Consider the following 27,469-nt stretch of genomic DNA (forward strand, 5'->3'; position numbering starts at 1 on the left):
CCAAATGTCTTTTTCACCTCACTTCTGATTATTTTTTTTTTCCCCTCCAAGCGATCCGGCTTAGGTAACACCCCCTCTGAGAAGCCTCTTCTGGGCTCCAGCTGCCCCTGGGGGCTTCCCTACTCATAAAGAATATTGCTTCATCATGTGGCAATTGCCTGTTTAACTGCCTCTCTTCCCAGCCACACTGTGAGGACAGGAATCCAGTCAAATACAATTCAGATCTCAACCCACAGCACCTGTGCAGGACCTGCGGTATTTGATGAATAAAAAGAAACAAGGAGAAAAATTATCTGGTTTATTCACATTTCTGTGATCTCCCTGAGAAACAAATTGGAGTCAGTGTAGACCAGCACTGCCCGACAGAACTTTTTGCAATGATGGAAATATCTTACAGCTGCACTGTCTCTCACGTGGCTATCTGAGCACTGAAATGTGATTAGTGTGATTGAGAAACTGAGTTTTTAATCTTACTTAATTCAAATTTATGTTTGAACAGCCACATGTGGCTACTGTATTGGACAGCACAGGTGCAGACCAGTGGTTCTCAACTGGGGACGCTTTTGCCCCCATAGGGGACATTTGCCAACATCTGGAGACATTTCTGGTCATCACAATTGGGGAGGGGCATGCTACCGGAACCTACTGGGCAGAAACCAGAGATGATGCTAAACATCCTACAATGCCCAGGACAGCCCCTCACAACAAATAATTATCTGGCCCAAAGTGTCAATAGTGCCAAGATTGAGAAACCGTGGTCTAAACCATTTAGCACCTGCCTTTGACAAAGGCAGACACTCAACTGTCTTGTGCTGTTCCCAGGAGAACAGATGGCCCAGAAAGCTTCAGGGAAGACCCAAAGCTGTTTCCCCCTCTGTCAAACAACAGATATTTACTAAGCCAATATGTGCTAAGCCTTGTGCCAGTGCCAGGACAGGACAGGAAGAGCTGAATCCTATCCCCAATGAGGGGCTGCCTCAGTGAGAGGCTCCTTCAAGGATCCTGGCAGAAGAGTGGGATTGGTGCAGGGAGCACTAAAGGTCTTAAGTCCACCTGTGGCTCTGGCCCCACATGGTATCAGCTGCTTCCCTCATCCTCGTAGGCGATGGCAATCCCTCGTCTTCCGCTCACAGCTGCCGTCACCGGCGTCTGACCCAGGCAGGGTTGCAGTCCCTGCCAGCTCCGGGAACTAAGGAATGAGGCTGCAGAGGAAGGGGATTGAGGCTGAGTGGCCTGAACATGGGGGAAGAATTCAGATGGGAGTGGAGATTTGCCACACTCACCTGCAGGGCTGCTCTCAGCCAGCTCCAGCTGGGGCCTCGGGGTTAGGGCTGAGCATCCAGGATCAGTTGATGGCTTCCAGGCAGGTGGGGGTCGGAGGTCCCCAGTAATGAGTGACACATCTGGGGTGTCCCACAGCTCCGAGTCAGGTGGAGGGAGGGGCACGTGGAAGGGAGAGCCTGGAAGGGAGGGAGGGAGAAAGCGGATCCATACTGGCCCCCAACTCCATGCCCCAAGCATTTTTAGCCTAGGCAGTGCCCCCACCACTCACCAGGCAGTAAGTCCGCGTAATGTGTGAGGTGGGGAGCCAGGCCTGGAGGTGGCCATGCAGGGTTGCAGGCAGCCTCCAGCTCACACGGTGCCAAAACAGGCCGGAAGAAGCTGCCAGAAGGCTGGGTGGCGAGGGCACCCAGAGGACAGGCCAACAGCACAAAGACATCCACCTCAGGGAAGTTGGCAAGCTTGGCAGGCGTGGGTCGCCCCAGGGCCAACACATAGCTACGCTTGCCAGCAGCCTGTGTCAGGTTCCGCAAGTGTGCCAGTGCCTCACGGTGTCGGGCCACACCCAACGTGCCCGCCAGCAGCCCCACCACACGGGCATCTCTGGCCCTCTCTACCAGATAGTGTCTACGTGCTCTTAGCCGCCAAGCCCGGGCACCTTCATCCTGAGTCCGCCCTGTGTCTGGGCAGCAGGAGGAGAAGGGCCGCCCTGGTGCCCAGCCCAAGAGCAGCCGGCTCAGGTCTGGGTCAAGGTCAGGGTCAGAGACGGCCTCAGAGCCCCCCACATAGAAGGCACCATACTCTTCCAAACACCTCCCTGGAGCCAGGGGGAAGCGGCGCCCAAAACGCTCCAGGGGCTCAGGATCTGGATTGAGGGAGCCCACTGGCAGGGGAAGAGCTGGGCTGGAGACAAGCAGGTCCAGGTACCGTGGGCGCAGAAGGGTGGCCAAGGCCTCTGGAAGAAGGAGGTGGTGTCAGGGTTGGGGTCTGGTAAAGCAGGATCCCCCTCATCCCCAGGAGACTGAATGGGACCCAAAAGCAGAGGCTGGGGTCAAGCCCATATTGAGAACTCCATGGGAGTGTACTGACATGGGGAAATTACTGGTCAGCCCACCCTTCCTGCATGCACAGGCAAAACCCTCACCCAGGGCGTGGGCACAGGCCGGCTCACTCAGCAGCACCACAGGCGCTGTGGGGTCTGGGTTCTGGGCCTCGAAGGCCTTAGCGCAGAGCTCCAGGGCCACAGATCGCTGACCAAGGACGAAGGCAATGGGCAGTGGGCGGGCAGGAGGGCTTAAGCAGGCAGGGCCAAAATGTACAAGGGCCTGAGCTCCAGCTTGCTCAGCACCCAGTACATCCACACAGCAGCTGAAGAGGAGATACCATTAGTGAGAGGGGTTCTCATCGACAAAAGCGTTGCCGTCATCAATGTAAAATGTGGTCAATGAAGAATATGACGTTATGAAAAGAAGACATCGTCACTGAGAAGAGCTAGTATCAGGAGAGGAATCGTCACCATCAGGGAGAAACACAACCATCGGGGTCAGACACTGTCATTAGAGGGGAAATGCCATGAGCCCTGGATCCCTAGACCCACCCCACCCTCTATCGTCAAGCTCCAGTTCAGACCTGCCATAGGCTGTGTCTCCCAGAATGAACACCTTCGACCCTGTGGCCTCCTCCAGTCGTGCAGCCACGGCCCCAGCATCTCCCAATAGCTGATCAGGGAACTGCAAGGCCACCTGTAAGCATAAACCATGGAGTCAGGAACAGCCTCTCCTCTTCAAGGGAAACCTTCCCGGGAGTCCCTACCTAACCTTCAAAGCCCCTCCTCCCAGAGAAGCATCTCCCCTCATTCCCATCCTCACAAAATCACCCAAGATCCCGATCCTCTGGGCGACCCATCCGCTCCTCACCCGTTGGCACCCCAGGTCGCGGACAAATCCAACGACTCGCTCCAGCTCATACACTCGGTCCAGGTCCCCAAGAGGAGTGCGCAGCCCGCCAGCGCCCGCCTCTCGCTGCAGCGCCGCCTCCGCGGGGCTGCTGAATGTAGACTCCATGAGGCACAATTTGGGTAGCGGGAGGCAGCGAGGACCTCCCTCAATCAGCTTCAGGCCCCGCGTTCTCAAAAACGGCCCTCAGAGTGTCGGAGTCGCTTGGTGGGGGGAGGAGGGGCGGGGGAGTCAGTCAGCCCGCAGCCGTTGGGCCAGGCCCCGACCATTCCAAACTCCCGTTTCTCCGCTACACGTGGGCCGCCCAGGGAGATTACTTCCGGGTGTTGAGGCGGGGCTGATGGCAACTTTACCCATCTAAAACTCAGCATGGCTCTCGCCCTCCAGTCCTCGCCAAGCCGCCCACAGAGAACCAATAGTCGGCCTCCCAGCCCGAAGCCAATCGGAAGTGCCTCAGAGGAAGGCGCGGAGCCTTGTGGGTGTTGTAGTTCTCCTGGCCCGCCTCTCCGGTCGCTGGTCTTCCGGTTCACCCGCCAAGCGCCCTCAGAGACACCGACTCCCTGAAAATAACTACTCCAGTTTGAGCAGTTCCTATCCGCCTACACTGTTAAGCACTTCCCCTGCACTCTGTCAGCTGGGAGGTGATAGAGAATTAGGCATTGCATAATTTTTAAATTAGGTACCAAACTGCCTGGGTTTCAATATTGCGCTCTGCCCCTTACTAATTACTGAGGCTCTTAGTTACTCAACGTCTTTATGGCTGTTTCCTCATCTGCAGAATGGGGCTTGTAACAATAGTACTTTTAATAGGATTGCTGGGGCAAATTAATTTAGATATAAAACTTCATAAGGTAGTCCTTTGCATAGCACATGTACTGGAAGAATCCACTACTATCCTCACAGCAGTCTCAATCAAGCAAACACTGAGCACTTATTGTTCACCAGGTACTACAGAGTTTAGTCTTTGGAGTAAGAGCTGTTGCATTTTGCAGATGAGGAAACGGAGGCTCAAAGAGGCTAACTGCCTGTCTAATAAGATACAGCAAATCAGTGGCACCATCAGTATCAAACCCAGATCTGATTTCAGAAGCTGTTCTTTAGACCCCTCATTCTCCCGGGTCATATATGCTACATTCGATCATGGCAGCGGGGAGGAAGACACCTGGGTGCTATGTCGTAGGAGAAAAGGACAAAAAGTATGTGAAACATCTCCACATACCCCAGAAGTGAAAAATCAAGAGTAAGGTGAGAATGGGATGGAGGAGGGGTAAGGGAAAGGGGACAGAGTGACCTCAGGGGATGACATGAAAGGGGGACTGATGCTGGCTGGTGTGGGAAGAGATTGAATGAGGATGAAGAATGGAGGACACAGAATTTGCGCAGAGGTTGGGAAAAGAACAGGAGAAAGAGTGAGACGATCGTGGGAGTAACCATTTCTCCTAACACTTCCAAGGAGACTCATGGCTCAGGGCTGGGAGTCAGGAGAACCCAGTCCTGCTCTTGCGATCTTACTGAAGAGATGGCTGGGGTGCCTGAGAGGCAGCCAGGGTGGAACTATGGCTGAGACAGAAAGGGAGGGAACCCTGCTAAGGGAGAAGAGCAACAGCAGGCCGGGAGCTGTCCTTGGTCCTGACCAAACCCTGACCATCACGTGCTGGTCAGGTACCATAGAGTTGGGGAGCTATGGGTTTGCAGACAACACTAGGGCCTGCCTTCCTCTTCCTCTGGGGTCCACTGTATCTCCTCCCCCACATGCTCAGCCCCGCTTTCTATACCTCTCCTCAACCAAGTGCAAGTCCGGGTGCCTCAATAACCCCACACAAGAAATACATCCTGGAATTCAAAGCCATTCTCCATTTCTTCCCTCCCAACTGAGCCCAGCCTCACCTCACTGCCAGCTCAAGTCCCCAAGTCCTCTACCTCGGAAACCTCCCATTCCCTTCAGAAATGAAACTTCCTTCATGCAGCCTTCCTCACTGGTCCCATTCTCGCAGCTTAGTTAGCATGGTAGCTATGGACTAGATCAGCTTTTGTTCAGACAGAACAAGGCATGGCAGAATTAGGGGCCTAGTACTCAGCATTGTTGATTAAGTAAACGTATGCATGCATAAACGCTGGGACTAATTTAATGGGGGGGGGGTTGCTGACACTACTGCAGTCCCCACTTACCCCAAGGGCATCTGCAGTATCTGGAATGGCTCCAGCCTAGGCAACTTGGCTATAGCAGTGCCCCTTCCACCCCAGGAGCGAGAGGTTGGCCCCACCACACCCTACCAAGGCCTGGGTCCAAGCATCCTCCCATCCTTCCCCCAGGTCTTCTGAGGTCGCCCAGTTAGGTGATGGTGGCAGTGGAAAGGAAGCAGAGACAGCAGTGCAGTGAAGGTTCAAGTTTACTCTTTGGGGATAGGAAGGGGTGAGGAAGAGGTGTGGGTGGGACGGGGGCGCCCCTCAGTAGTCAGCTGTGTAATCTGTGCCATGTAGCCCCCGGCACAGCAGTGTGAACTCTTTCACCATCTCCTTCACCCGCCTCTTGTTTACTCGCTCACTGAAGGAGAGAAGGGAGAGCAAGTTAGCACCATCCACCATGCCTCCTCTTCCCCCTGAGCCAAGCCCAGGCCCTGCCAGCTCTGCTCACCGAAGGATCTGTTGGCTGAAGGTGTCCTTCTGTTCAGGGCTGAGGCGGGCAGAGGGAAAACCAGGTGACTGAAGTGCCTCCTTGATCCACACACTCAGGAGGCTGAAGCAGTGTTTGTTCAGAGCAAATAGGATGTCGGCAAAGCAGTCCATGAGGCTGCGGGAGGCCTGGCCCCCAATGGCCTGAGGGAGACAGGTTCTCAGCACACCAGGGCCTTGCCCCTTCTGCAGCAAGGGTGCCTAGCCACACCCACCCACTCCCAGACAGTTCCTCAGCCAAAGTGCATATGACAGATGAGCACTGCTTTTCAAGAGCCAGCTGATCCTCACAGAAACCCAACAACTTCCAGCCATTTACTTGACGGAGAAACAAGAGCTTAGGGAACCAAGGCTCAAGCTCCCCAGGAAGGCAGCTGCCCCAACAGTGAGGGCCACCCAACCCCCATCAAACCCCCCACACCTGCTCCATCTCACCTCCAGCACTGCTATGAGCAGCATACGGCCATCCTCCTGTACCACCTTTCCCACAGGTTCTACTTCCCCACACCGAGGCAGCAGCTCTGTCTACAGAGGATGGAGAGGCCCATCAGCCCCAGCTCTTTCCCCCGTCCCCCTGGAGACAAGACCTGCATACCACACCTCTACCCTCTAGAGTCCTGGGCAGGGTGCGCTAGGTATAGGGGTGGTGGCGGGTTAGGGGTCAGCATGGGACTCACAAAGAAGCCACAGGAGGCCTTGACAGTAGGTGCTTCGGGGAACTTGAGGGCCAGCACAGCTGTGGGAGAGGCAGAGGCAGATTAGATGGGTCTCAAGGATCCTCCCGAAGGGGCCCCAGGCCCACCTGTGCACCTGGCCCCACTTACCACACTGGAACACAGCTTTGACGTCCAATCGTTCACACAGGAACAAATCTGGCTTCCGCTTCAGAGCCTGCAGGAGGTGGAGCTGGTAAGCCCAGCCCAGCCAACTCCAAGAACCATCCCCCCACTCACCTGCCACCCAGACCCCAAGTTCACACACCGCAAGTAGAGGCTGTCAACACCAGCCACCCAGCCGTCTCTGGGGGACCCAGACCCCTCCAGAGCTCAGTAGGTCAGGAGGGGAGCAGCCAAGGGATGCTACGTACATGTATGTGTACATGAACGCACAGGTATATGAGACAGGTTGGGAGTCATATGCAAAAGTTTGGGTCCCAAGTCACCCCTGATCAAACACCTCACTCCCCACCTCCCACCATCAGGGCCAGACCTCCTGCAGGCTCCAGGTTGCCAGCAGTGACTTCACTCTGATTCACAGAGGCAGTTGAGGCCCCCTGGATTTGTTAACAGGGCAGCAGGAAGAAGAGATGGCAGCTGGACATGGAGCCCAGTCTAATAGCCCCCCTCCTACGTCCCGCCTGCATTCCTAGACACTCTCCAGCTTAGGAAGAGGAAAAGCAGGGCAGAAGCCTGGGAGCCACGGCCCCACCTTTCACCCAGGATACCCTGTGTCCAGGCCCTTCTCCTCTATACCCAGCCCAGGAGCCAGGGCTGCCATGTCAGGGGGAGTGGATGGAGTATAGGGGCAGAGAGCCCACCCCAAGTGGTACCAGGGCATGACTGGCACATCCTGAGGTCACAGGAGATGCTCTGCACAGCTCCCCCAGTCATCAAGCACTGCTGTTCCCCAGCAGCCCCCCAATGCGTGCCACATCGACCCCTAACCCTCCAGTCCTCACATACCTTCCACTCCCCCATGTTTACTCTTGTGCACACAGCCCCACATGCACCCTCACTTGAAACGCCCTACTTACCCTCTATCACACACCTCTATCACGTCCCTTGTACACACCACTCTACCACATTTGCTACACACCCTCACTACATATTCACATCCCACCCCACCACGTCCCCAAACCATGTCCACACGCCCACACCCTCGTCCCACCTGGTTTCCCAGCACGTGCACTCTCCCCACGCACAGGCACAAATACATAATCAAACGCCCTCACCCCAAAGATGCACCCTCATGGATACCTCCACACATGTCCACCCAGGCCCAGGACACACCGCCCGTTCCCACTCCTCCTGCGCCCCCTCCACTAGACTGTTAAGTTCTAAGACAGTAAGAACAGTGCCTGCTTTTGCTCACGATTATATTCTCAGCACCTAGCAGACTACCAAGCACGTATTAAACACTCAAAAAATATTTGTGCAGTGATTAAGCAAAGAAACACACCATTTACCCCACCCATGGGAACCCCCAACTCACAGGAACTTCCTGACACATAGAACCCCCCATCATACTAACCCCACATTCCCACAGCCCGACACATATATCTTCTCAAACATACAACCCAATACAGACACACCACTGCCGTACATACGCCTACCCTCCATAACACACACTCCCACAGCCCAACACACACGCCTCCAACACGCATCAATATTCAAACTCCATCAATGCCTAACGCATAACACACAACACGCAACAATGCACAGGCCCACACTTCAACTACATGTTTATCCCGACACTCAACACAATACACATACTACTTACAGCAGCCACGTGATTTCTGCTCCCTTCCCAAACCAAACTCAAAACATACAAGTAAGGTCCGACACACTTACACACCAGACGCATCTCACAATGAAGCCAGCACCCCACCTCCCAGCAGCAGCAGGATCTGTCTGCCAGCCCAGCGACAGCCAAGCTCTGGGCTCCACCGCAGCACATTCAGCTCGGCCCCTCCCTCGGAGCTCCTCCCAGCCTACCTCTCGAGAGCAGGCTGGGGGCACTGAGGCAGGCAGTTCCCGGCAGGAGCACGGGGACAGTGAACCCCAGGCCCTTCAACTCCGGTCCTGCCCCTGAACTCCTCGACCACCCCAGCCCCACAGGAGCTGCTGGGCACAGTTACCACCCCCTCCCTTCCCCACCCCCCAGGCCAGCCCAGCTCCCTCCCTTCGGGATCAGCCTCTCCCTGGTCTCTGTGGAGGACTGAGCTAGTTGAGGCAAAGGGGCACTAAAGGAGGATGTTGGGTTGTCAACTTCCACGGAAACAGATGAAGAAACTCTATTCAACTGAACAGAAAAAAAAAATTTGTCAACAGAAAGCTAAAAATAGGCTTAAATTGAATTTCAACATAAGAGAAAGAGAAAGAGAGAGAACAGAACGTGAATGAATAAAACTAAAACACACCTGTGCCAGGAGTTGCATAAATGAATCAACAATATCAGGATGATCCCTGGGCCCTAAAATATAATAAAGATGGAACTTAAGAAAAAATTATACAAACAGCAACTCAACCTCATATAGTTATGTGGGACTGAGAGCCTGCAGGGAGACAGCGTGGGGGCACATGAGCAGCAGGAAGCAAGATAAAGAAACAAAACATACAAAAACCATGAACTGGGAGAAGCCCAACAGAAAGAGACGGCAAAGTGAAGGACGGTCTGCCCCAGCTCCCTCCCGAGGGGCCTTCCACCTACTCCCCGCTCCTCCTCAGGTCAGTCCCCAAGTGACCCTGCGATGCTCGAGCAACGCTGGCCACCACGTAGCTGGACAAACAGCCCCCAGGCTCTTGCTGTGGCCTCTGGCACGCTGCAGTGGCCCTACACTGCTTCCTAGCACATACCTCCCCATCACTAGCCCTCAAAGAGGAGGGCAGGGCTGGTGGGAGGTCGGTCCTTGGTACTGCCTTTGGAGGCCTGGCTGAAGGCCCTGGAAAGGCCCTTGTATCATGGTCTGAGCAGGCGCCCCCTCCCTTCCACGGCCTTAGGGCTCTTGGTTTAGCCAAAGAAAGGAATCTGTTGGGTTCTCTTAAACCAAAAGACTCCTTCTTGGGTACTGCAGTGCCCCATATGCTGTGGGGATGGCCGGGCAAGCCACTGGCAAGGCCTAGGGGAGGGAACTGCATCATGAGGCCGAAAATGAGAGCCCCACCCACAAAGCCCCTCCACATGGACACAGACCCAGCAGAGAGCCAGGCTCAGGGCTGACTACCAGCTCCCACCATCTGGACGCACAAGGAAAGAGGGAAACCAGTCACCCCACGGTCTGGTGGGAGGGCAGAGCCCGAGGAAAGTACGGCAAGGCTGGGACAGCATAGCAGGTGAGGGGACCATCCTGTCCTGTAAGACAACCAACAAGCCCAACAGATAGGATGTTGGACACTACTCTGCTTCCAGTTCTGAGGACACCTGTGGCAAGGACGAGGCGTGCGCCTGGAGGTCCTGCCCGCCGCTCCACTCTCAGGAGGAGGTGCTGCAGGAACCCCTGCCTGAGACACCACTAAGCAGCTGTGTGATCTTAGGCAAGCCACAGACGCTCGGTTTCCCCGACTGTCAAGTTGATAATAATCTCTCCCTGGCTTCCTTCGGGCTGTGAGGAGCCATTGATAAAGCCCATCCCTTCCACATCTGTGCCCCAAGTTACTCAAGTCTTGGAAAATGAAGCCCAGTGTGCCCCATGCCTGGGTTGCCCTGCAGACGGCAGGTCTGGCGTTCAGCAGCCACCCTGCTAGAGGTGGGCCGGACAGTGAGGAAGAAAGGCTCCAAGGGCAAGGAGCCCTCGTCCTCCTTTCTTCAACAGCGTCTGGTGCCTACTCTATGCTAGCCTTGTTCTGACGGACGCAGAGGGAAGAGAGCCAAGCCTGCCCTTGAGGGGCTTAGTCCAGGGAGAGAGACAGACATGGGAGCTGCTTACTGAGTGTGATCAGTGCTGTATCAGCAGTGCATGCCCAATGCAGTTTTGGCACAAGGTCAGAAGCACCCAGCTCTGCCTCAGAGGAGCTTCTGAGGACTGATGCATGGGTAAGGCGTGGAGGAGCGAGAGCTCACCCAGTAAAGGGCACAGGGCAATCCAGGCAGAGGAGCAAGGCATAGAGATTAAACGGGACACGGTGAGGAAAAATCAGGGTGGCTGAACTGCTGGAGCCATTCAGGAATGGACGTTGAGAAGTAGGCAGGAGCTATGTCACGTGGAGGGCAGTGGGACGATAACCCCACAGTGATGGGGAGCAAAAGAAGGGCTTTAAGCCAGGGAGCGAAAATGCTCAGATTTGTGTCTTATAAAAAATATTACAGCTGCATGGTGCAGAATGAATTGGAGAAGGGCAGATGTCAAGGAAACCAGTTAGAAGATTGCTGAGCTGATCCAGATGGCAACCTACACTGAAGCAGTGGCCGTGGAGGGTGGGGAGAAGTGGGCAGGCTGAAGGTCCACCACGACTTGTCCCCAGCTGGATACGAGGAAGGGGAGAGGTGGCGCTGAGGATGACCACATCCGGGTTTCTGGCTCAGGTTTCTCCCCACTTTGGAAACTACCCATGGCCCACCAGAGCAGAGGCCAGCATCATGGGACCAGACACCAAGGACAGAAGCAGAGAGCACTCTAGCTCCAGCTGAGACTCCTGGTGAGCCTCAAACCTGTGACCACAAATCTAGGCAAAACTCAGGAGGCTGGAAGAACAACACTGTTTCCTTTCCGAGTGAGAAGCCTGGGTTAGGCAGCAGGGGAAGCCTGGAGACCCCTGCTCCCAACTTCTCTCAGGCAGAGGGTCGCAGTGAATGAATGGGGCGCTGGGACCACAGCCAAAGGATTTTGGCCTAGAAAGGAATAAGTCTCAATGTAGGGAAAGGACCAGCAATCACTGAGTACATCGTGTGCAAAAACCCCAAGCCAGGGGCCCAGAAGATGCTACTTTAATACCTGTAACAATCCTATCGAGTATCTGAAAATCTCCATTTCACAGATACGGGAATGAAGGCTCTGAAAAGGTAAGTGACTTGCCCAAGGTCACACAACTAGTTGGTGGTGATGAGCTTAGAATCTAAGTCTATCTGACTTCGAAGCCACGCTCTCTCCACTTTTCATTCTATCCCAAAGGAAATGGAGTCAGCCTGGTGCCCCAAGTCCCTCAGAGCTTCCAGCCCCATCTTCCCCCACATCCAGACTGGCCCTGAGTCCAGCAGGCCAGTAGAAGACATCATTCACTCTCTTGTCCACTTCAACCTAAGGTGTCAACTATCTGTAAGGTGACAACTGTGCTGTGCTTGATCCCGTTAGTTTCCCATCAAGTCCCAGGTGCAACTCAGGGGAGAGAAGGGAACAGAGTGGGCAGCTTTGGCTCCCCAGTTGGGGAAGCAGAGGCAGTGGCAGTGGCGGCAGCAGCAGAGACCCTGGTCAGGACCTACCTTGCTGGAAGAGGGTGAGTGTGATGGAGGTGACGAGCAGGAAGAGGGCCTCAATTGGGGGAAAGTGGGCAGGCTCATGAGCAAAGATGTGGACCAGCTACAACAAAGCAGGGAATGCTGGTCAGCTGAGGCCCTGGCCCACCAGGACAGGCCAACATCCCTGGGATGCAGGTGAGAACCCCTGCCAGAGAAGCCATCCACCCCACTCCACCCACCCGCCCAATCCCTGTGTCAGATCTCTGCCTGGGATGACATCTCAAACACCGCTGCATCCCCCAGAAGGCCCACCTGTCGAGTGAGGTCAAGAGCGGAGGCCTGAGGGATGGTGCTGTACATCCGACCCAGCATCTCACACAGCTGTGGCACCATGGGGGCAAAGTCATCCAGCAGCGTCTTAACTGACTTCTCGAAGATAGCGCACACCGCCTGGGAAGAAAGCAAAGGGGCCCTGGTCAGCAAGTCACCATTGGCTGGAGCAGAACTGAGGCCCTTCACAGAGGAGACCTAAAAATGGGCCCTTACCTACAAGCCCTGCCTGGCTCTGCGAACCAAGGAAGGTAGGCAAGTCTGACCCTCACCCTGGAAGGCAGGAGGCTAAAAGGCCCTTCTCAGAGGGGCTGAGGATGGAAATTTGTAACAACTCTTGCTACTTACATCCTCACCATTGCCTCTCAGGGAGCAACAGTAGTGAGAAACTTCTGAACTGAACAGAACCAAGGCAGGTGTCTGATGCTGAAATGGATCCCTGTCACTCAGCCCCAGCATCAGTCCTTGGGTCGAGCACTTCTTGTGACGCTGGGGAGCTCTGAATGTCTTCCCCAGAGATTCCCTGTGTCTATGGGGCAGGATTCATCTCCTTTACTTCCTCCAGGTCATCTCAAGCCGAGGTGGGGCGGCAACACCTTCTTCCTGCTCCACCTCTGAGCAAAGTCACCACAGGGGCTGATGGCAAGGGTCAGGACTCACCTCCACCACCTGGGCATCATTCAGCCATTTGCTCAGCACCTTCTGGATAAGCTGGAAGACCTGCTGCAGTACCACCACCACCTGAAGACAAAGGAAGAAATGAGGTGCCCCCACCACCACTCTCACCCACCCAAGCAGGACTACTCAGTAGCTGGAAGTAGGCCAGAAGTTTGAACCTATTACCCCAGACTGCACATTAAGGACTCAGTGCACGGGACCCTGGGGGCAGGAGTGCTTTGCTGAATTCCCATGAATGAAAGAGGATACCCTGAATTCTGGGGATCACCTTAGAGGAAGCCTCAAACTGCAAAGCAGGCATATTACGAGTGCTTCAGAAGATAACCTTTTTAAAAAGTCACTCCCTATCTACTTCTGCTCAGTAAAAGTATTTTAGTGCCAAAGGCCTATGGGCTAGCCCCTGAAGAAGCAGAGATGCTGTCTCACCCAGATAGGCTTAGGGTAGAGAGCCCCAGGGGATGCGTAGATACGGGCAGCTTATGGTGGAGCAGAGAGCAGCCTGAGGTCCTGAGAGGTGAGGGAAGGCAGGATGATGACTACCATAGGAGAAGGGGCTCTGTGGGAGGGCAGTGGCCTCGGTTTGGTCTGGAGCCAAAAGGGTAACTGAAACTGGGGTGGGGAGTTGAGTATAGGGACCAGGATACTGTGGTTTCCTTTTCTCCAGGAGAAACCGTGGAGTGGATACTTGGAACAAAGACCAAAGCAGTCCCTCACATCTGTACAGAGCTTTACGGTATGCAAAGTACTTTCAATCAAGACCACCCCTGCTGTCCAGCACAGTTCTAAGAGATGAGCACCAGATATCCTGATGTTCATAGTTCTGAATGGGAAGCTGAGGCTTGTCCCAGACCAAACAGCCTGTAAGTGGGCATCCCAATCCCTTTTGTGCCCGAGCTTACCACAGTACTTATCACACTGCTCTGTGACAATCTGTTTACATGTATTTCTTCTAGACTAGGAGCAACTCAAAGGCAAGAACCATTACATGTGGAGTGCCCGTAGGGGACAGCGAATGCTGAAGTAGAAGGCCTCACAGAGTTGGCGATTAAACAGGGGTCCATAATTACATCACTTTGGGATTGTAGCATAATGTCGGTGTCCCCCATGGGGAGAAGGAAACACTATAACACCACCCCAGTTGCGGGGGGGGGACAAAGACAACATCACCCACAGGACTGAGACAATGACATCACTTCCTACAGAGCAAGGGGCAATGGTAGGGTCATTCACAGGGTCAGAGGACCAAATGCATCAAGCCCCATGAGGCCAGGGACACAATGACAATATTACCCGTAGACTTCAGGGGTGACTATGACATTCCCACAGGGGTGGGGGGCAGGCAATAGCAATGACAACATCACCCACAGGGTTGGGTCCCTGCGGCACTGGCAGCTTCCGGAGCTCAGAGCCTTCATGATCATCTTCATGATGACTGATGTCCAGCGTGGTGAAGAGGTTGGAGAGAAGCCCCAAGATGTGGACTATGGCCAGCTTGTTGGAGGGATTAGGCTACAGGGAGAAGAGAACCAAGCTCTGGGTCTCCCAGCCCTGACTGCCAGCTCAAGCCCCACCCCTCAGCAGTCACAGCCAACACGAAGGGAAGCCCCATAGTCCCACTGCTGCTCCCCAGCCGCACACACACACGCGCACACCAGCTCACTCACTATCTCCTCTGCCAGCTTCTCCAGCTGCTGGATATACGGCGAGATGAGCGAGTGCAGGTTTTTAAGGATCTCCTCCACTTGTAGGGCCGACAGCAGGAAGCCCAGTGCCTGCATCAGCCACATGCACTGGCTCGTCTGTGGGGCAGAACATCGAGGGTCAGTCCCAGACACACCTGGTTGTGGGTGGGAAGAATGAACCTCTTGGGGAAGGTTCCGAGAACAGAGAATAAGGCGCAAAGGCAGAAGATGGGATTTCTACAGCTCCCCACAATACCCCAAGGAGCCCCTTAGAAACTTTTGAACTCACCTTATGGATCTGTTTCATCAGCACATCCTGGGGAAAAAAAGAAGGAATACGGTGTCAGCACAGAGCAGAGTGTGCCCTGAGGCCCAGCTACACACCCAGGGCCCCCGCGTACCTGGGAGACAGCCACGATGTTGGCAGCATAGGGCGGCAGGTCATACTTGCATTCTCGGCAGATCTTCTTGAGGGTGGACACAGAAGAGATAGAGAGCTCGGGATTGCCTAGGGCATGCAGTACGAGGGGTAGAACGCTGTTGATCATGACGGGGTGGTCAGCCAGCCATTCAGACAGAGCTCCTGGGGGAAGAAGGGAGAAGGCAAGACATCTGAGGCAGGCCAGGCTGGCTGTGTACCATGTCCCTGTGAGGCAGGCAGAGCTCCTGGCAGTGTGGAGTTGCAGCCCCTGTACGGAGCGCTGCTCATTCAGAGGACTGAATGGGCAAACATGCACGCACATGATTAAACATGAGCCTTACACCTGAGAAGCAGGAAGGAGTTATGCAGTAGAGGCCCAGCGCTGCTATTTCAGTGACAGTGAACTAGCCTCACTGAATTGCAGCTCAGTGCACCGCAGCAAGGACCCCTAGACCTGCCAGGACAGTCAGTTGGCTGCAGTTCTGATTGTGTGTGTGGGCATGTATGTCTCCCACTTTGGATAGGGCCCAGCAGGCTGGCTGTGGCTGGGGATGTGTGCCTTGGCTCTGGGAATGTGCTCATGGGTGTGTGCCAGGTCTCACCGATGGTGAACATGACAGTGTCCGCCAGCTGCACGTTGCTGATGCTGATCCGTGGGATGAGGCCAATGAGCCCGGGCACCACATCAGAATAGTTGACATCGATGGTCTCCGCGATGGATTGGAAGCCATAGAGCAGGGCCTCTGTGTGCTGGGAAAAGAGGATGCCACTGGCTTGGCTGAGGAGGAGGGTGCGACAGGTCTGGGAGGGCTGAGGGAATCAGGCTGGGGAGGTACCTGCCAGGAGTAGGGCTCCTCTGAGCTGGTAAGCAAACGGCCCAGCTTGTCATAGAGGTTGCTGAGCAGCTCGGCCCCCAGCATCTCATAGACATACATGAGCGTGTCTGAGATGTCCACCCTGAGAAGCAGATAAAGGTCTTATGCACCGCCTGGATGCTTCCCCCAAGCCCAGGAGCCCACCCCAGTTCCCTCAGAGCCCTGCCAAAGTGCCTATAGAGAAATGAGGCCCAGGATTCAGGGCCTGGCCTTGGGCCCCTCCCTTCGTTGCCTTCATTATTTCAGGACTCCCTTTAGAGCTAGGATTGGCCTGCTACCATCACCTGTAAATTCGGAACTGCTCCTTCTCATCTGAGGACCAGAATCCATATTCTTCATCAGAAGGGAACTGGGCCTTGTGCAGAAGCACATCTACCAGCTGGAAGTAGACTGGCCGGTATACCTGCTGGTACACAGCCTGCTTCTCTGCCTCGAAGGACAGAATGTCATCCTGAGAGAGCCAGGGAGGAGAGTTAGCCACAGAAGCCCCTGATCCACCTTCTTCCATCATGGCCCAGTCCTACTGAAGGTCACATGACACACCTGCAGCGTGTACCAGAAGGTGAGGGTCAGGGAGCTGGTGGTCTCATTGACAGGGAAGTGGCCAGGGATGCCCGTGCAGAACATGATCATGTTGACAAGGGCCAGAAAGCTCTGCCAGTGCTCCACTTGGTCCAGCAAGGCCCTGGCAGGGAGGAGACATGGGGAGGTCATTCCACCTCCCCCACTTCTTAGAGGGCCCTACTATCCCACCCCCAGCTGCTCCTCTCCTCACCGGGAGTGGTTCTCGCCCAGGGCCACAGCAATGCGACAGATGCCATGGGAGGTCTCCATGTCCCCATTCTGCACTGCCTGTCGCAGTTGATCCTGCAGTCCCAGTACCAGCGGGATGAGTTTCAGGAGTGTGTTCACATACCTGGAGGCATGAGGTGAGGAGACCCATCATAGCTGTCTGCCCATCCCCTACCAGCTTTGAGAGAAAGGCACAATTTCCCTGTCGTCCATCAAAGCCCCCCTTCCTTCCCACATCAAACCCAAAGCGAAAAAGAGGTCAGGGCCTACACGGCAGGTTTGATGCTGCCCAATTTGAGAAGAACCTTAGGTCAGAGACTTCCAGAAGAATTCTGGGAAGGAAGTACGAGAAGGTAAGTGTTATGGGTGGACTTGTGTCCTCCAGTTAGACTCAGAGTTGATGCTGAAATGGGTTAAGACTTTTGGGGAGGTTGGAATGAGGTGAATGCGTTTTGCATGTGGGAAGGACAAATTTTGGGGGACCAGAGAACAGACTGTTATGGATTGAATTGTGTCCCCCCAGAAAAGATGTGTTAAAGCCCTAACCTCCAGTACCTCAGAATGTGACCTGATTTGGAAATAGGGTCATTGTAGATTAGAACACAGAGTAGGGGGTGGCCCTAATACAATATGACTGGTGTTCTTAAAAGAAGACATTCATGTGAAGACAGAGACCTACAGGGAGAATGACATGTGATGATAAAGGCAGAGGCTGGAATTATGCAGCTGTAAGCCGAGCGAAACACCAAAGATTGCCAGCAAAGCACCAGAAGCTAGGAGGTGGCAAGGAAGGATTCTCCCACAGGTTTCAGACGGAGCTGACACCTTGATTTCAGACCTCTAGCCTCCACAACTGTGAGACAATAAATTTCTGTTGTGTGTGCCAGTGTGTGGCACTTTATTATGGCAGCTCTAGGAAACTAATACAGTCAGTGTCAGGGGAGACTGAACAAAGATGGCAGACAGAAGAGGTAACACAGGCTGAGGAGTCCTGTTAAAGACTTTAGAGGGCAGCAACGGCTCCTGAGAGCATCAACCTCCACCTTCCACTCCACCCCCTACCACCAAATCCTAACTCCTAAGGACTCTGGTGGCAGTAAGGAAGGGAGAGAAGCAGATGATGAACTCAGAGGGAGCTTAGAGGCAAAATAGGGATATGAGGATGGGGAAGAGTCAAGAACAACTCTCCTTGGTGGAGGTATTTACTGAGACCTGGAGGAACGGGTAGAGGGGGACAGTAATAAATTTAATGGGAGGCCAGAAGGTGGTAAGTTCAATGCTAGGCATGTTGAATCAGAGGTACCTGGTGAGATAGGCAGGTAGAAGTGTCCAGAGAGTTGGAGATAAAAACCTGAAGCCCGATGGAGAGGTCAGAGAAAGAGACATAGATTTTGGAAACATCAGCAAACGGCAATGGGAGTAGATGAGAATTGCCCAAGAAGAAAGTGTTGAATGAGAGAAAAGAGCACAACGATGCCTAAAGAAGGAGCAGAGGAAGCAGAGTATACAAAGGAGGCTGAGAGAAGGCTAGCTCCATTCCCAGAAACCTGCTTTGTGGAGATGAGACTAAGCAGAGAAGTGATACTCTCAGGGGGGGGGATCCCTCTGCTGTCAATCATAGAGTCACCATAGCAATCTATGGAGGGCAGCGGTTACTGAGGGTCCAGAAGGAGTTCTCTCTGGACTTGCCCCAAGCAGGGTGCTAGGAGGTAGCCCCATAACCTTAGGTGGAGGATGAGAAGGACAAGAGGCAACCAGTCCAGGATGTTGGCCTTCTCCACATCCTGGTTCTGGTGGGACAAGACGTCCATACCAGGATACCCGCAGCCCAGAGACAGCTCCAGAGGGTGCTGCCTGGAGACAGTGGGGATAGCTTCGGTCTCGTGGCCCTGACACGGGCTGCACCACAAGACAATGGGCACCTTCAGACCAGACTCTGGCACAATGAGTAGGGGCAGGGCCAAGGCCATGGCCCGCAAACTCCCCAGTAGCTGAGACAGGGGCAGGAGATAGTGCCCTACCCTCCCAGCATCCCCACTGTATTCCAAGGTTCTCTCACACCTTCAAAATTCATGTGCACGGTAGGCACTCAACGAAAGTTCTTAATTTGTCTCATCTATACCTCATAATAGGGTAAATCAAAGAGTATAGCCCAGTAGAGCTCAGAATATTACTCAAGGTCACAGAACAAATTAGAGACAGATTCCAGGCTAAGACAGCTCCTTACACAGCTATAGATCTGCTTCTGTTTCAAGGCCCAACCTGAATTTCCCCAAAGGATCTATGCAGATCTCAGCCCATATCTCAAGTTCTAACTGATGGGAGCTCCCAAGAGCCTGTCTAATTCACCTTCTTTCCCTTCCCCAGCCCCCAGTGAAAAGCTTTTCCAGGATTAACAACAAATCTCTGGAAAAAAAAATTTTTTTTCAAAGGAGAGAGCGCCAGGCAAGCAGCAGCAGCTGTGGAGGGGTGGGAAAATGGTGACTTGAGTGCAAACTCAGCCAAGGAGAGAGCTGACGTCAGGACACCTGGGGAGGTAGTGGCTGGATGACCCAGAAGTCAAAGCCACTAAAGGTGACTTTCTCAAGCCAAAGCTAGGAAACAGACTAGACAGAGCAAGGCCCGACACTGACTCCAGGCTGGATGCGGCCCACCCATGGGGTGAAACTCTTGCATAGATTTCCTACCACCTGGGCACCTGTGCCTGAGACCTGTGAGCAGACACGGGCCTGAGGCCTTGAGGCTTCCAGGTTTGGGGGAGGGAGATAGAGAGGATGTCTTTAAGCACCATGGCTGAGCCTGGGTTCAAAAGGCCTGGCTCCTGTTGGTCAGCTCAAGCTGCCGGGGCAGGGCTGCTGGGACTCCTTGACTGCCACTCACACTGAGCTCAGCCCAGACCTGCAATTAGAGCTCTGGGAGCAGAGTTGAGAAAATGGGGAGAGTTGCTAAGCAACCAAGGGGGCTGCAGCCAATGGGCGCTCAGGAGGCTATAGGTTCCCTCACTGGCTCCTTGCTCGCTCATTCGTTCAGAGGAGAAGAGGCATCAATTACCTGCCAAAGCCCTCGGGACTGGCAGACTGGCTAGCCGGGTAAACCTGGGTGTATCCAAGGACACCCCACATCACCCACGCACTGGCCCTGCCAATTCCCCTCAGCCACCAACTGTCTCAGTCCAGCCAGCCAAGAAAGGCCTTGACCTGGGACTTGGTACCCACCTGAAGTTGGAAAACCTGAGAAGCCATGGGAAAGGGCTCGTACTAACTGCCAATGCAGTAATGATACCAAATACTAGTGACTGCCGTTTATGGAGTATCCAGGAACCATGCTAAACCTTTCACAGACATTCTCTTATTTAATCCTCATACCAAAATATTCTCCACAGAATACCAGTGGCAGGCCCTGGGCACATTATCCTACTTAAACTCTGTAATATGATCACACCCATTTTACTGATGCTAGAAATTGAGGCTTAAAAGTGGTTTGCCCAAGGTCTCAGATCTAGGAAGCAAACCCTCTGGGATTCAAACTCAGACTGATGACAAGGCTAGAGCTATCAACCACTTCCCCAGGCCATCTCTTTCAGTGGTATCATCCCCTCTGGTTCTACCAAGCATTCCCAAAGCCTTTTCTCTGAAATGTGTGTGAAGTGTCAGGCCTCCAGTCTTGCCCTGGCCAATCCAACTTATACCAAAAATCCCATCATGCCATTTTCTCTGCTTACAATCCTTTAATAGCTTTACATCATCCTCAGGATGAAGACCAAAATCTTAAGCCTGGCCAACAAGGTCTTGCATGATCTGGGCCTGGATCTCCTACCACTGGCCCTTATACTCTGCTGTCTAATCACACCCACTCACCAGGCTCTCTCACACCCTTCCCTTGCTTGGGCTCTTCTATCTGTCTGGAAGGTCCTCCCCATATCCATCACCTCCATCTGGCTAACTCTTACACAGCCTTCAAAGCACAGCTCTATTGTCACTTTCTTTGGGAAGCCCTTAATAACCCTCAGACTGGGTTAAATGCCTCCTCTGGGTTCTGACAGCCACCAGCTCCCTCCATTAGAGCGCTCATCACATAGGCTCTACTTGCCCACCCAAGTGTCTACTAGATTGTGAGCCCCTATCCTGCAGAAATCAACCCATCTTTAGGCTCCCTGTGCTCAGCCCAGGGCCCCACACGTAAACAGACGCTCAAGCAACACTTGCTGAAGAAGCATCTCATTACACTCACCTTGTTTCGGGTCCTTGAATGTACAGCGGTGCTGCCCACCACAGGCCTTTGCACCTGCTGTAGCTCCCGAAGCCTGAAACACTCCCTCCACTTCCAACCTCCCCCTCCCCCACCCCCGTCCCTCACCACTCAGGCAACACTTACTTTTCAACCGTTCAAAAAATAATGAATGCTACCAAGTGCTGCCAGGTACAGTGTGACAAAATAAAATGACAGAGTAACTGTCCTCACAATGCTGAGAGACTAATGGGGAGACATACATTAATTTATAATGAAACTGTGTTACGGGCTAAGAAGGAAACACACTGGGAGCTCTAAGATAAAATAATAGAGACCAAACTGAGTCTTAAAAATCATGAGGACTTCCTTAAGGAAGTGAAGTTTCAGCTGAAGCAGCAGTGATGTGACAAGTACATGTGATGGTTCAGAGGCTAGGGGGAGCCTGGGACACTCACAGAACTGAAGAGATTGTGTGAGAGTGAAGAAAGCAGGGAGCACGGCACGAGACAAGGCTGGGGACGCCATGTTGTGCAGTGCCCCTGTGAATCACATTGAGGATTCTGAACTTTATCCTAAGAGCAGTGAGGACCTACTGGAGATTTCTGAGCAGAAAGGAAAGATTAGATCCTCATTTTTAAAGGATTGCTCTGGGTACTGGGTGGGCAATGAAGGGTATAAGTGTGAAAACCAGGGGACTGGTGAGGAAGCCCCTCAGTATTCTGGGGAGAGAGATGAGGACAGCTTACACCAGGGTGGTGGTAGTGGAAATGGAAAAAACAGATACACAATATAGTCAGAAGCAGAACACCAGGACTTTGTGACTGCATGATTGAGAGAAAGAGAAGAGAGAGTCAAACATTTTCATTGAATAATTCATTACATGGTTAGTTGTCTAATGTCTGTCTCCCTCTCTGAACCATAAGGACAGGAACCATGTCTTGTTTGATTCCAGCATAGGACCTATTTCTAGCATAGGACCAGGCATGCAGTAGGCACTCAATTAGTGTTTACTGAACAAATGGATGGATGGATGCGTGGCTGGCCAAGCAGGCTGTCCACCTCCAGAAGGTGGGGACTGGCTCACCTCTGGGCATCAGGCTGCGAGATGGCATTGACGATGGCCTCCACGCTGCTGTCGAAGAGCTCCGAGTCCTGCAGAGCAGCGAAGGCAGCCTGAATGAGTGCCTCACAGTCCTGCAGGGGCACCTCCAGCTGCACCCAGCTGGAAAAGCACTTGAGCACCTTCTGACGCACACAGCTGGGTGAGCTGGGCTGCTGCAGCAGCTGCTCCAGCAGTGGGAAGACAGCCCCGCACTCCACTGCCAGGCTGGCCCGCACCAGGCTTTTGCGATACTGGGGCAGGCGGCTGGTCTGGAACTCCTCGGGCAGCACTGTCAGCAGCTCTAGCAGGGCCAGGCAGCGGCCCTGGCCATCCACCGGTGAGTCCTCAGCCTGGAAGAGCCGCACCATATCTGCCACAGCACACGGCCAAGCGTCAGGCATCATGCTGAGAGCCAGCGAGGCCAGTGCCACGCACAGCCGAGTCAGCACAATCTTGGAGCCACTGGCAAAGCGGGTGATCTGGGTGAAGAGCTGTGCCTTTAGACTCTCATACTGGTCAGTGGGGATGTCACTCCAGTAGCGAGAGATCTTGATGTGCAGGGCACTGGCCCCAAAGTACTGGATCTCAGGCACCTTGTTGGGCTGCAGGAGCTGCCAGCTGAAGTGCCAGGCCTGTGGGGAGACCTGGGCCTGCATCAGCCACTTCTGAGCCAGGTTCTTGTTCTCAATGTTGGGGTCGTAGTAGAGCTGGTGCAGCGCCTGCAGGACAGCACAGGACTGAGCAGGTGCTGGCTACTCTGGATCCTGCCAGAGCCCAGAACAGAGGGCAGGACTTGGTCCTGCAAGACTGCTCTCTCTTTCTGACTGGGGGGCTGAGCGGGAAGGGAGAGCTCAGGGCTCTGCAGTGTTTCCTGGGCCTGGAGTCCTGCCGGTAACTTGAGTGCCTGAACTTTGCCCATGCTCTACCATAATCTCTTCTCCTTATAGCAAAACATTATGGGTTCAGAAAATGAACTTCCATAGGAAAGCAGCAAAAGAGGAGGCCGAGTTCCCCAAAGGGAAGCACCTGAAGTAAAGGGCAAGGCCCAGGTGGAAGGAATGGCTCCATAGGGAAGAAGCTAAACCTGAGAAGAGTATGAAACAGCCTGAGGGGCCCCCCCAACCCTCCCAGGCACAGCTGCTCTCATCTACTCCAACAGCTCCATTTAGCTCCCCCAGGATCATCCCTAGGTCACTCCAGATGCTGGCACCAAAGCCATTGTGAAATCTGAGCAGGACTAAGACTTTGCCAGGCAGCCCTAGGGCAGAGACAAACTGGAGAGGAGGGTGAGAACACTCCTCAGAGAGCACATGAGAGGGTCCAAAAAGCTGGTCCAGAGAAGTCTTGGCCTGCAGCCCTGGCAAACGCCTAGCCTGGAGCTTTCAACTAGCCAAATCCCCAGGGTCCCAATTCCATTAGGACTTCACGCAGTAAGAAAACAGTGGTTTATCTCCCTGGTAGCACATGGAACAGTACGCCACCATGCCAACGCTGCCCGGCCCCAGGGGGTGGAAGAGTGAGGCTAGGACTCTCACCCCCTAAGCAGGCTCCATCCAAGTAGACTTAGCCCTGTCTGTATCCCTGACAGCCAGTTATGGCCACTGTCCCTTGTTTGGACCCTCAGGGATGCTGGGGCAGGCAGAGAACAGAAGCAGAGAGACACATCCTCACTATTGAGTATGGTAAACGGGGCTCAAGAATAACAAACGAACATCTGCAACCATTCTCTGCTTTCCAGCAAGGTAGCCCCATCTCCCCATTCATCATAGGGAAAATGCATTTCTGCATTCCAGGCCTCTGGGGGCAGAACCCAGAAAAGAAACAGAGAAGCAGTTCAGAAAAGACGGACTGGGCAGTGGGGGAACCTGGAAGTGCCATGGCAGGAAGCCATGTGGGCAGGTGAGTAGGGAGGAACTCTGAAGCTGCCAGCAGGACCAGGTTCCTTGGACCCAGCACAAAACAAAGGGGGCCAACCCTACTCCTGCCTGGCCAGGAGTGGTCTGGCCTCGATCCAATAAAGGAAGGACCCATCTCCAAGGAAGAGTGAAAACATAACCCAGATTGTTTTAGTTCCAGATTATTTTCTGAGCCCTTGGCTCAACAAAACAGGTCCAGTATGGCTCAATATCACTATGGTTTCTGGAGACAGAGCTGCAGGTCTCCCGGGTCCTCGGTTTCTTACTGCACTGCTCATGCAGTTCCCATGGAGCTGGAGAATAGCCAGTCTGGCTGGAGGTCTAAACCGTCAGCACCCTGGAAGGACCACCTCAAGACCCTAGAATATCCACAGAGGACCCATGTCTAAGGAAAGCCAAAAATAGCCTATTAAGACACCATTACATTGCTGTCCTGCCTGCCCAGAGAGACAGCAAATGCCAGGTGCTCTGGAGGCACCATCCCAACGGGCACCCAGCCCAAGCCTGGGCTCTGGCATTAGTGTCAGTCCCCAGAACTTCTGCTCTGTCACTGGAGTGCCCACCCCAGGGCCCTCATACCTTCTCCACGTTCTCCACAGTGAAGTCCAAGGCTGGTGCTGCTCCAGCCCCTGCAGCCCCGGGCTGCTCCTCCCGCCGCTCCATCTTTGCTCCCTCCCCAGCAGGGAGGTGGACCGTGACCTGTCTCCTGCCCCAGCCTCTTGGCTGCTGGCCCCCTGCTAGACTCCGGCTTCGGTGCCCAGGGAGTGGTGGGGTGACAGGGGGCCCAGGGCGAGCATGGCTGCCGAGGCCTCCCCACCTCGGTTGGCGGGGGGGCTTGCCAGAGGCCAAAAGGGATGCTCTTAGGAGGAGACCCACTGAGGGGGACTCCTAGGAGGAAGCCGTCAGTGAGGAGTTCGCAGGCAGGGGTCCTGGTGGTAGGTCAGGGCTCTGTCCCCAGAAGCTATGAGGACGGAGTCATAGGGGAGGGAGGCCTGAGGGAAACCAAGGTCCTGGCCCGTGAGGGGTCACAGGGCCGATGGCCTGTACCCACAACACCTTCTTATGAGTGAGCTCTCGGGTCCTAGGAAGAGGTCACGGGTGTGGGAGGCTACGGGGGAAGAGAGCCCTTCGCGGGTTACGGAGGCGTCCAACGAAGCGCAGGGGGTACAGCTTCGCAAGTCGGGGGCGAAGAGTCCGTGGAGTTAAGGGGCTGTGGCAGGTCCCCACCGCTCGGCCTGGCCCGCGCTCTTCTCACCGCCCGGCTCCGGCCCCTCTACCGCCGCTGCCTCCGCCCCACTGACTGACAAGCGAGCTGGCCCGGCCGGGACGGGGCGGGGAGCTCAGAGAGGCGCGGGCTGCCCCGAGCGCCTGTCCCCGGCACCGCCGACTCAGAGGCCGTTCCCCCCCATCCCGCGCCTGCCCTGGCACGACCCGGCACGGCACAGCCGAGCACGACCCAGCGGAAAAGCGCGGAAACTCTTTCCGGGTCCTCGTTCCTGTCCTCGCTCCAGCCCGCGTGCTCCCGAGCAGGCGGCGGAGCGGCGCGCCGCTCGAGGCCCCCGCCGAGCCAAGGCCCCCGCCGCTGTGCACCCTGGGAAATGTAGTCCGGATTGTGCCCAGCAGGAGGGCGGCGCCTTGCGGCGGAGGCGGGGAGCACGTGGGCTCGGGACCCGCTGAGCCCCGCCAGCCCCAGGCCTGCCGCGGCCAACAGGCACTCCAGGTCCGACCGGCGGGAGGCGCTGCGGGACAGCTTCATAGGAGGACGTGACTCAAGGGGCCGGTGGGTGGAGCTGGGAACCCAGGCTGGAGGATAAGGTACATGTTGGTGGGGGCGGGGGGGCAGAGGTCACTCCGGTGCTTCGCTGGCGGCCCGACCTGGGGCCCAGGAAAGGGGCCGTCTGGGAAGGCGTCCGCACTACCCTGAGAAGAAAGGGGGCTTGGCGCGCCTCAGGAATAAAAAAGGATGGCTCTCGGGGCCACCCAGTGAGCAACTGGGAAACCACATACCATGGACAGTGCTTGGAGAATTTCATCGGGTTCTTGAGAGCAACGTCCCTTTATGAGTAATTAAAATAAGAATAGCTCACATTTAAGTGCTAGGAACAGTACTTTACATACCTTAGGTCCAATTCTTCTTTTTTAAATTTATTTATTTATATGTATTTTTTGGCTGCGTTGGGTCTTCGTTGCTGTGCGTGGGTTTTCTCTAGTTGCAGCGAGCGGGGGCCCCTCTTCATTGCGGTGCGCGAGCTTCTCATTGCAGCGGTTTCTCTTGTTGAGGAGCACTTGCTCTAGGTGCGCGGGCTTCAGTAGTTGTGGCACGCGGCCTCAGTAGTGGCTCGCAGGCTCTAGAGCGCAGGCTCAGTAGTTGTGGCGCACCGGCTTAGTTGCTCCATGGCATGTGGGCTCTTCCCAGACCAGGGATCGAACCCGTGTCCCCCTGCATTGGCAGGCAGATTCTTAACCACTGCGCCATCAAGGAAGTGCCCCTTAGGTCCAATTCTGTCAACAACTCTGTGGTGGGTATTTTCATTCACCATTTTCAGATGAGGAAGCTGAAGTTGGGGAAAGTTGAGCTTATCTTGTCCCTGAGCACACAGCCAGGGTAGCAGAGATCAGCCACAGATCTGGTTGGCCGCAGACCCCAGTAGTCTCTACCCCTTACCCCTCCACCTCACCTTTTATTAACACTTGCCAGCTATCCCAGCAGGGAAAAAAAAAATCAAAAGGGAAAAGATCTCTGTACTCTGTGTTCAGTGGAGGAAGCTGGCATTGGCTATAGCCGCTGAGGCCTGAGAAGGTGGATGAAGGCTTCCCTGAGGAGGAGAAACTTGATCTGAGCTTGAAGAACAGCGAGAGACTGGGGAGGAGGGAGCTTGATTATCTGGTAAGCAGAGCCCAGTGGGAATCTAGTCATTCAACAAATCTTTATAAAGAAAATGTTTGAGGGCTTCCCTGGTGGCGCAGTGGTTAAGAATCCACCTGTCAGTGTAGGGGACACGGGTTCGAGCCCTGGTCCGGGAAGATCCCACATGCCGCGGAGCAACTAAGCCCGTGCACCACAGCTACCGAGCCTGCGCTCTAGAGCCCACGAGCCACAACTACTGAGCCCGCACACAACTACTGAGCCCGCACACCTAGAGCCCGTGCTCCACAGCAAGAGAAGCCACCGCAGTGAGAAGCCCGCTCACCGCAACAAAGAGTAGCCCTGTTCGCCGCAACTAGAGAAAGCTCATGCTTAGTAACGAAGACCCAATGCAGCCAAAAATAAATAAATAAATAAATAAATAAATTTAAATAAATAAATAAAAAGAAAGCCCACGCACAGTAAAGACCGAATGCAGCCAAAAATAATTAATTAATTTATATATATATAAAAAAAAGAAAATGTTTTAAGTATAGCTAGTAATTTGTGCTCGCTTT

The 27,469-nt window shown here is 54.4% G+C and overlaps 2 protein-coding genes across 6 annotated transcripts; both read right to left on the bottom strand.

The window, feature by feature from the left end:
- Positions 1-284: 284 nt before the first annotated feature.
- Positions 285-4,754, bottom strand: DPH2 (diphthamide biosynthesis 2). Of its 4 annotated transcripts, XM_082364917.1 has the most exons (6): positions 3,198-4,497; positions 2,911-3,023; positions 2,426-2,649; positions 1,553-2,236; positions 1,284-1,460; positions 285-1,202 (listed from the first exon to the last, which is right to left on the bottom strand). In XM_082364917.1, exons 1-6 carry the CDS (start codon positions 3,342-3,344, stop codon positions 1,078-1,080), a joined length of 1,470 nt encoding a protein of 489 aa, XP_082221043.1. In that variant the 5' UTR covers positions 3,345-4,497; the 3' UTR covers positions 285-1,077. The 4 variants fall into 4 exon arrangements, with proteins under 4 accessions (XP_082221043.1, XP_082221042.1, XP_082221044.1 ...); XM_082364916.1 differs by having other exon boundaries at positions 285-1,460; positions 3,198-4,754; XM_082364918.1 differs by lacking the exon at positions 2,426-2,649 and having other exon boundaries at positions 3,198-4,504.
- Positions 4,755-5,608: 854 nt separating this feature from the next.
- IPO13 (importin 13) lies at positions 5,609-25,503 on the bottom strand. 2 transcript variants are annotated; one of them, XM_082364399.1, is made up of 20 exons: positions 24,626-25,477; positions 22,113-22,849; positions 16,782-16,922; positions 16,550-16,691; positions 16,291-16,457; positions 15,968-16,088; positions 15,734-15,881; positions 15,112-15,293; positions 15,000-15,026; positions 14,693-14,827; positions 14,394-14,537; positions 13,011-13,091; positions 12,333-12,470; positions 12,045-12,141; positions 9,049-9,101; positions 6,734-6,800; positions 6,587-6,645; positions 6,345-6,434; positions 5,872-6,053; positions 5,609-5,781 (listed from the first exon to the last, which is right to left on the bottom strand). In XM_082364399.1, the coding sequence occupies exons 1-20, from the start codon at positions 24,707-24,709 to the stop codon at positions 5,685-5,687; spliced, it is 2,892 nt and encodes a 963-aa protein (XP_082220525.1). In that variant the 5' UTR covers positions 24,710-25,477; the 3' UTR covers positions 5,609-5,684. The 2 variants fall into 2 exon arrangements, with proteins under 2 accessions (XP_082220525.1, XP_082220526.1); XM_082364400.1 differs by lacking the exon at positions 5,609-5,781 and having other exon boundaries at positions 5,878-5,973; positions 24,626-25,503.
- Positions 25,504-27,469: the final 1,966 nt, after the last annotated feature.

The sequence above is a fragment of the Balaenoptera borealis genome (assembly GCF_965194805.1).
Source record: "Balaenoptera borealis genome assembly, chromosome: 1".
Classification (NCBI taxonomy): domain Eukaryota; kingdom Metazoa; phylum Chordata; class Mammalia; order Artiodactyla; family Balaenopteridae; genus Balaenoptera; species Balaenoptera borealis.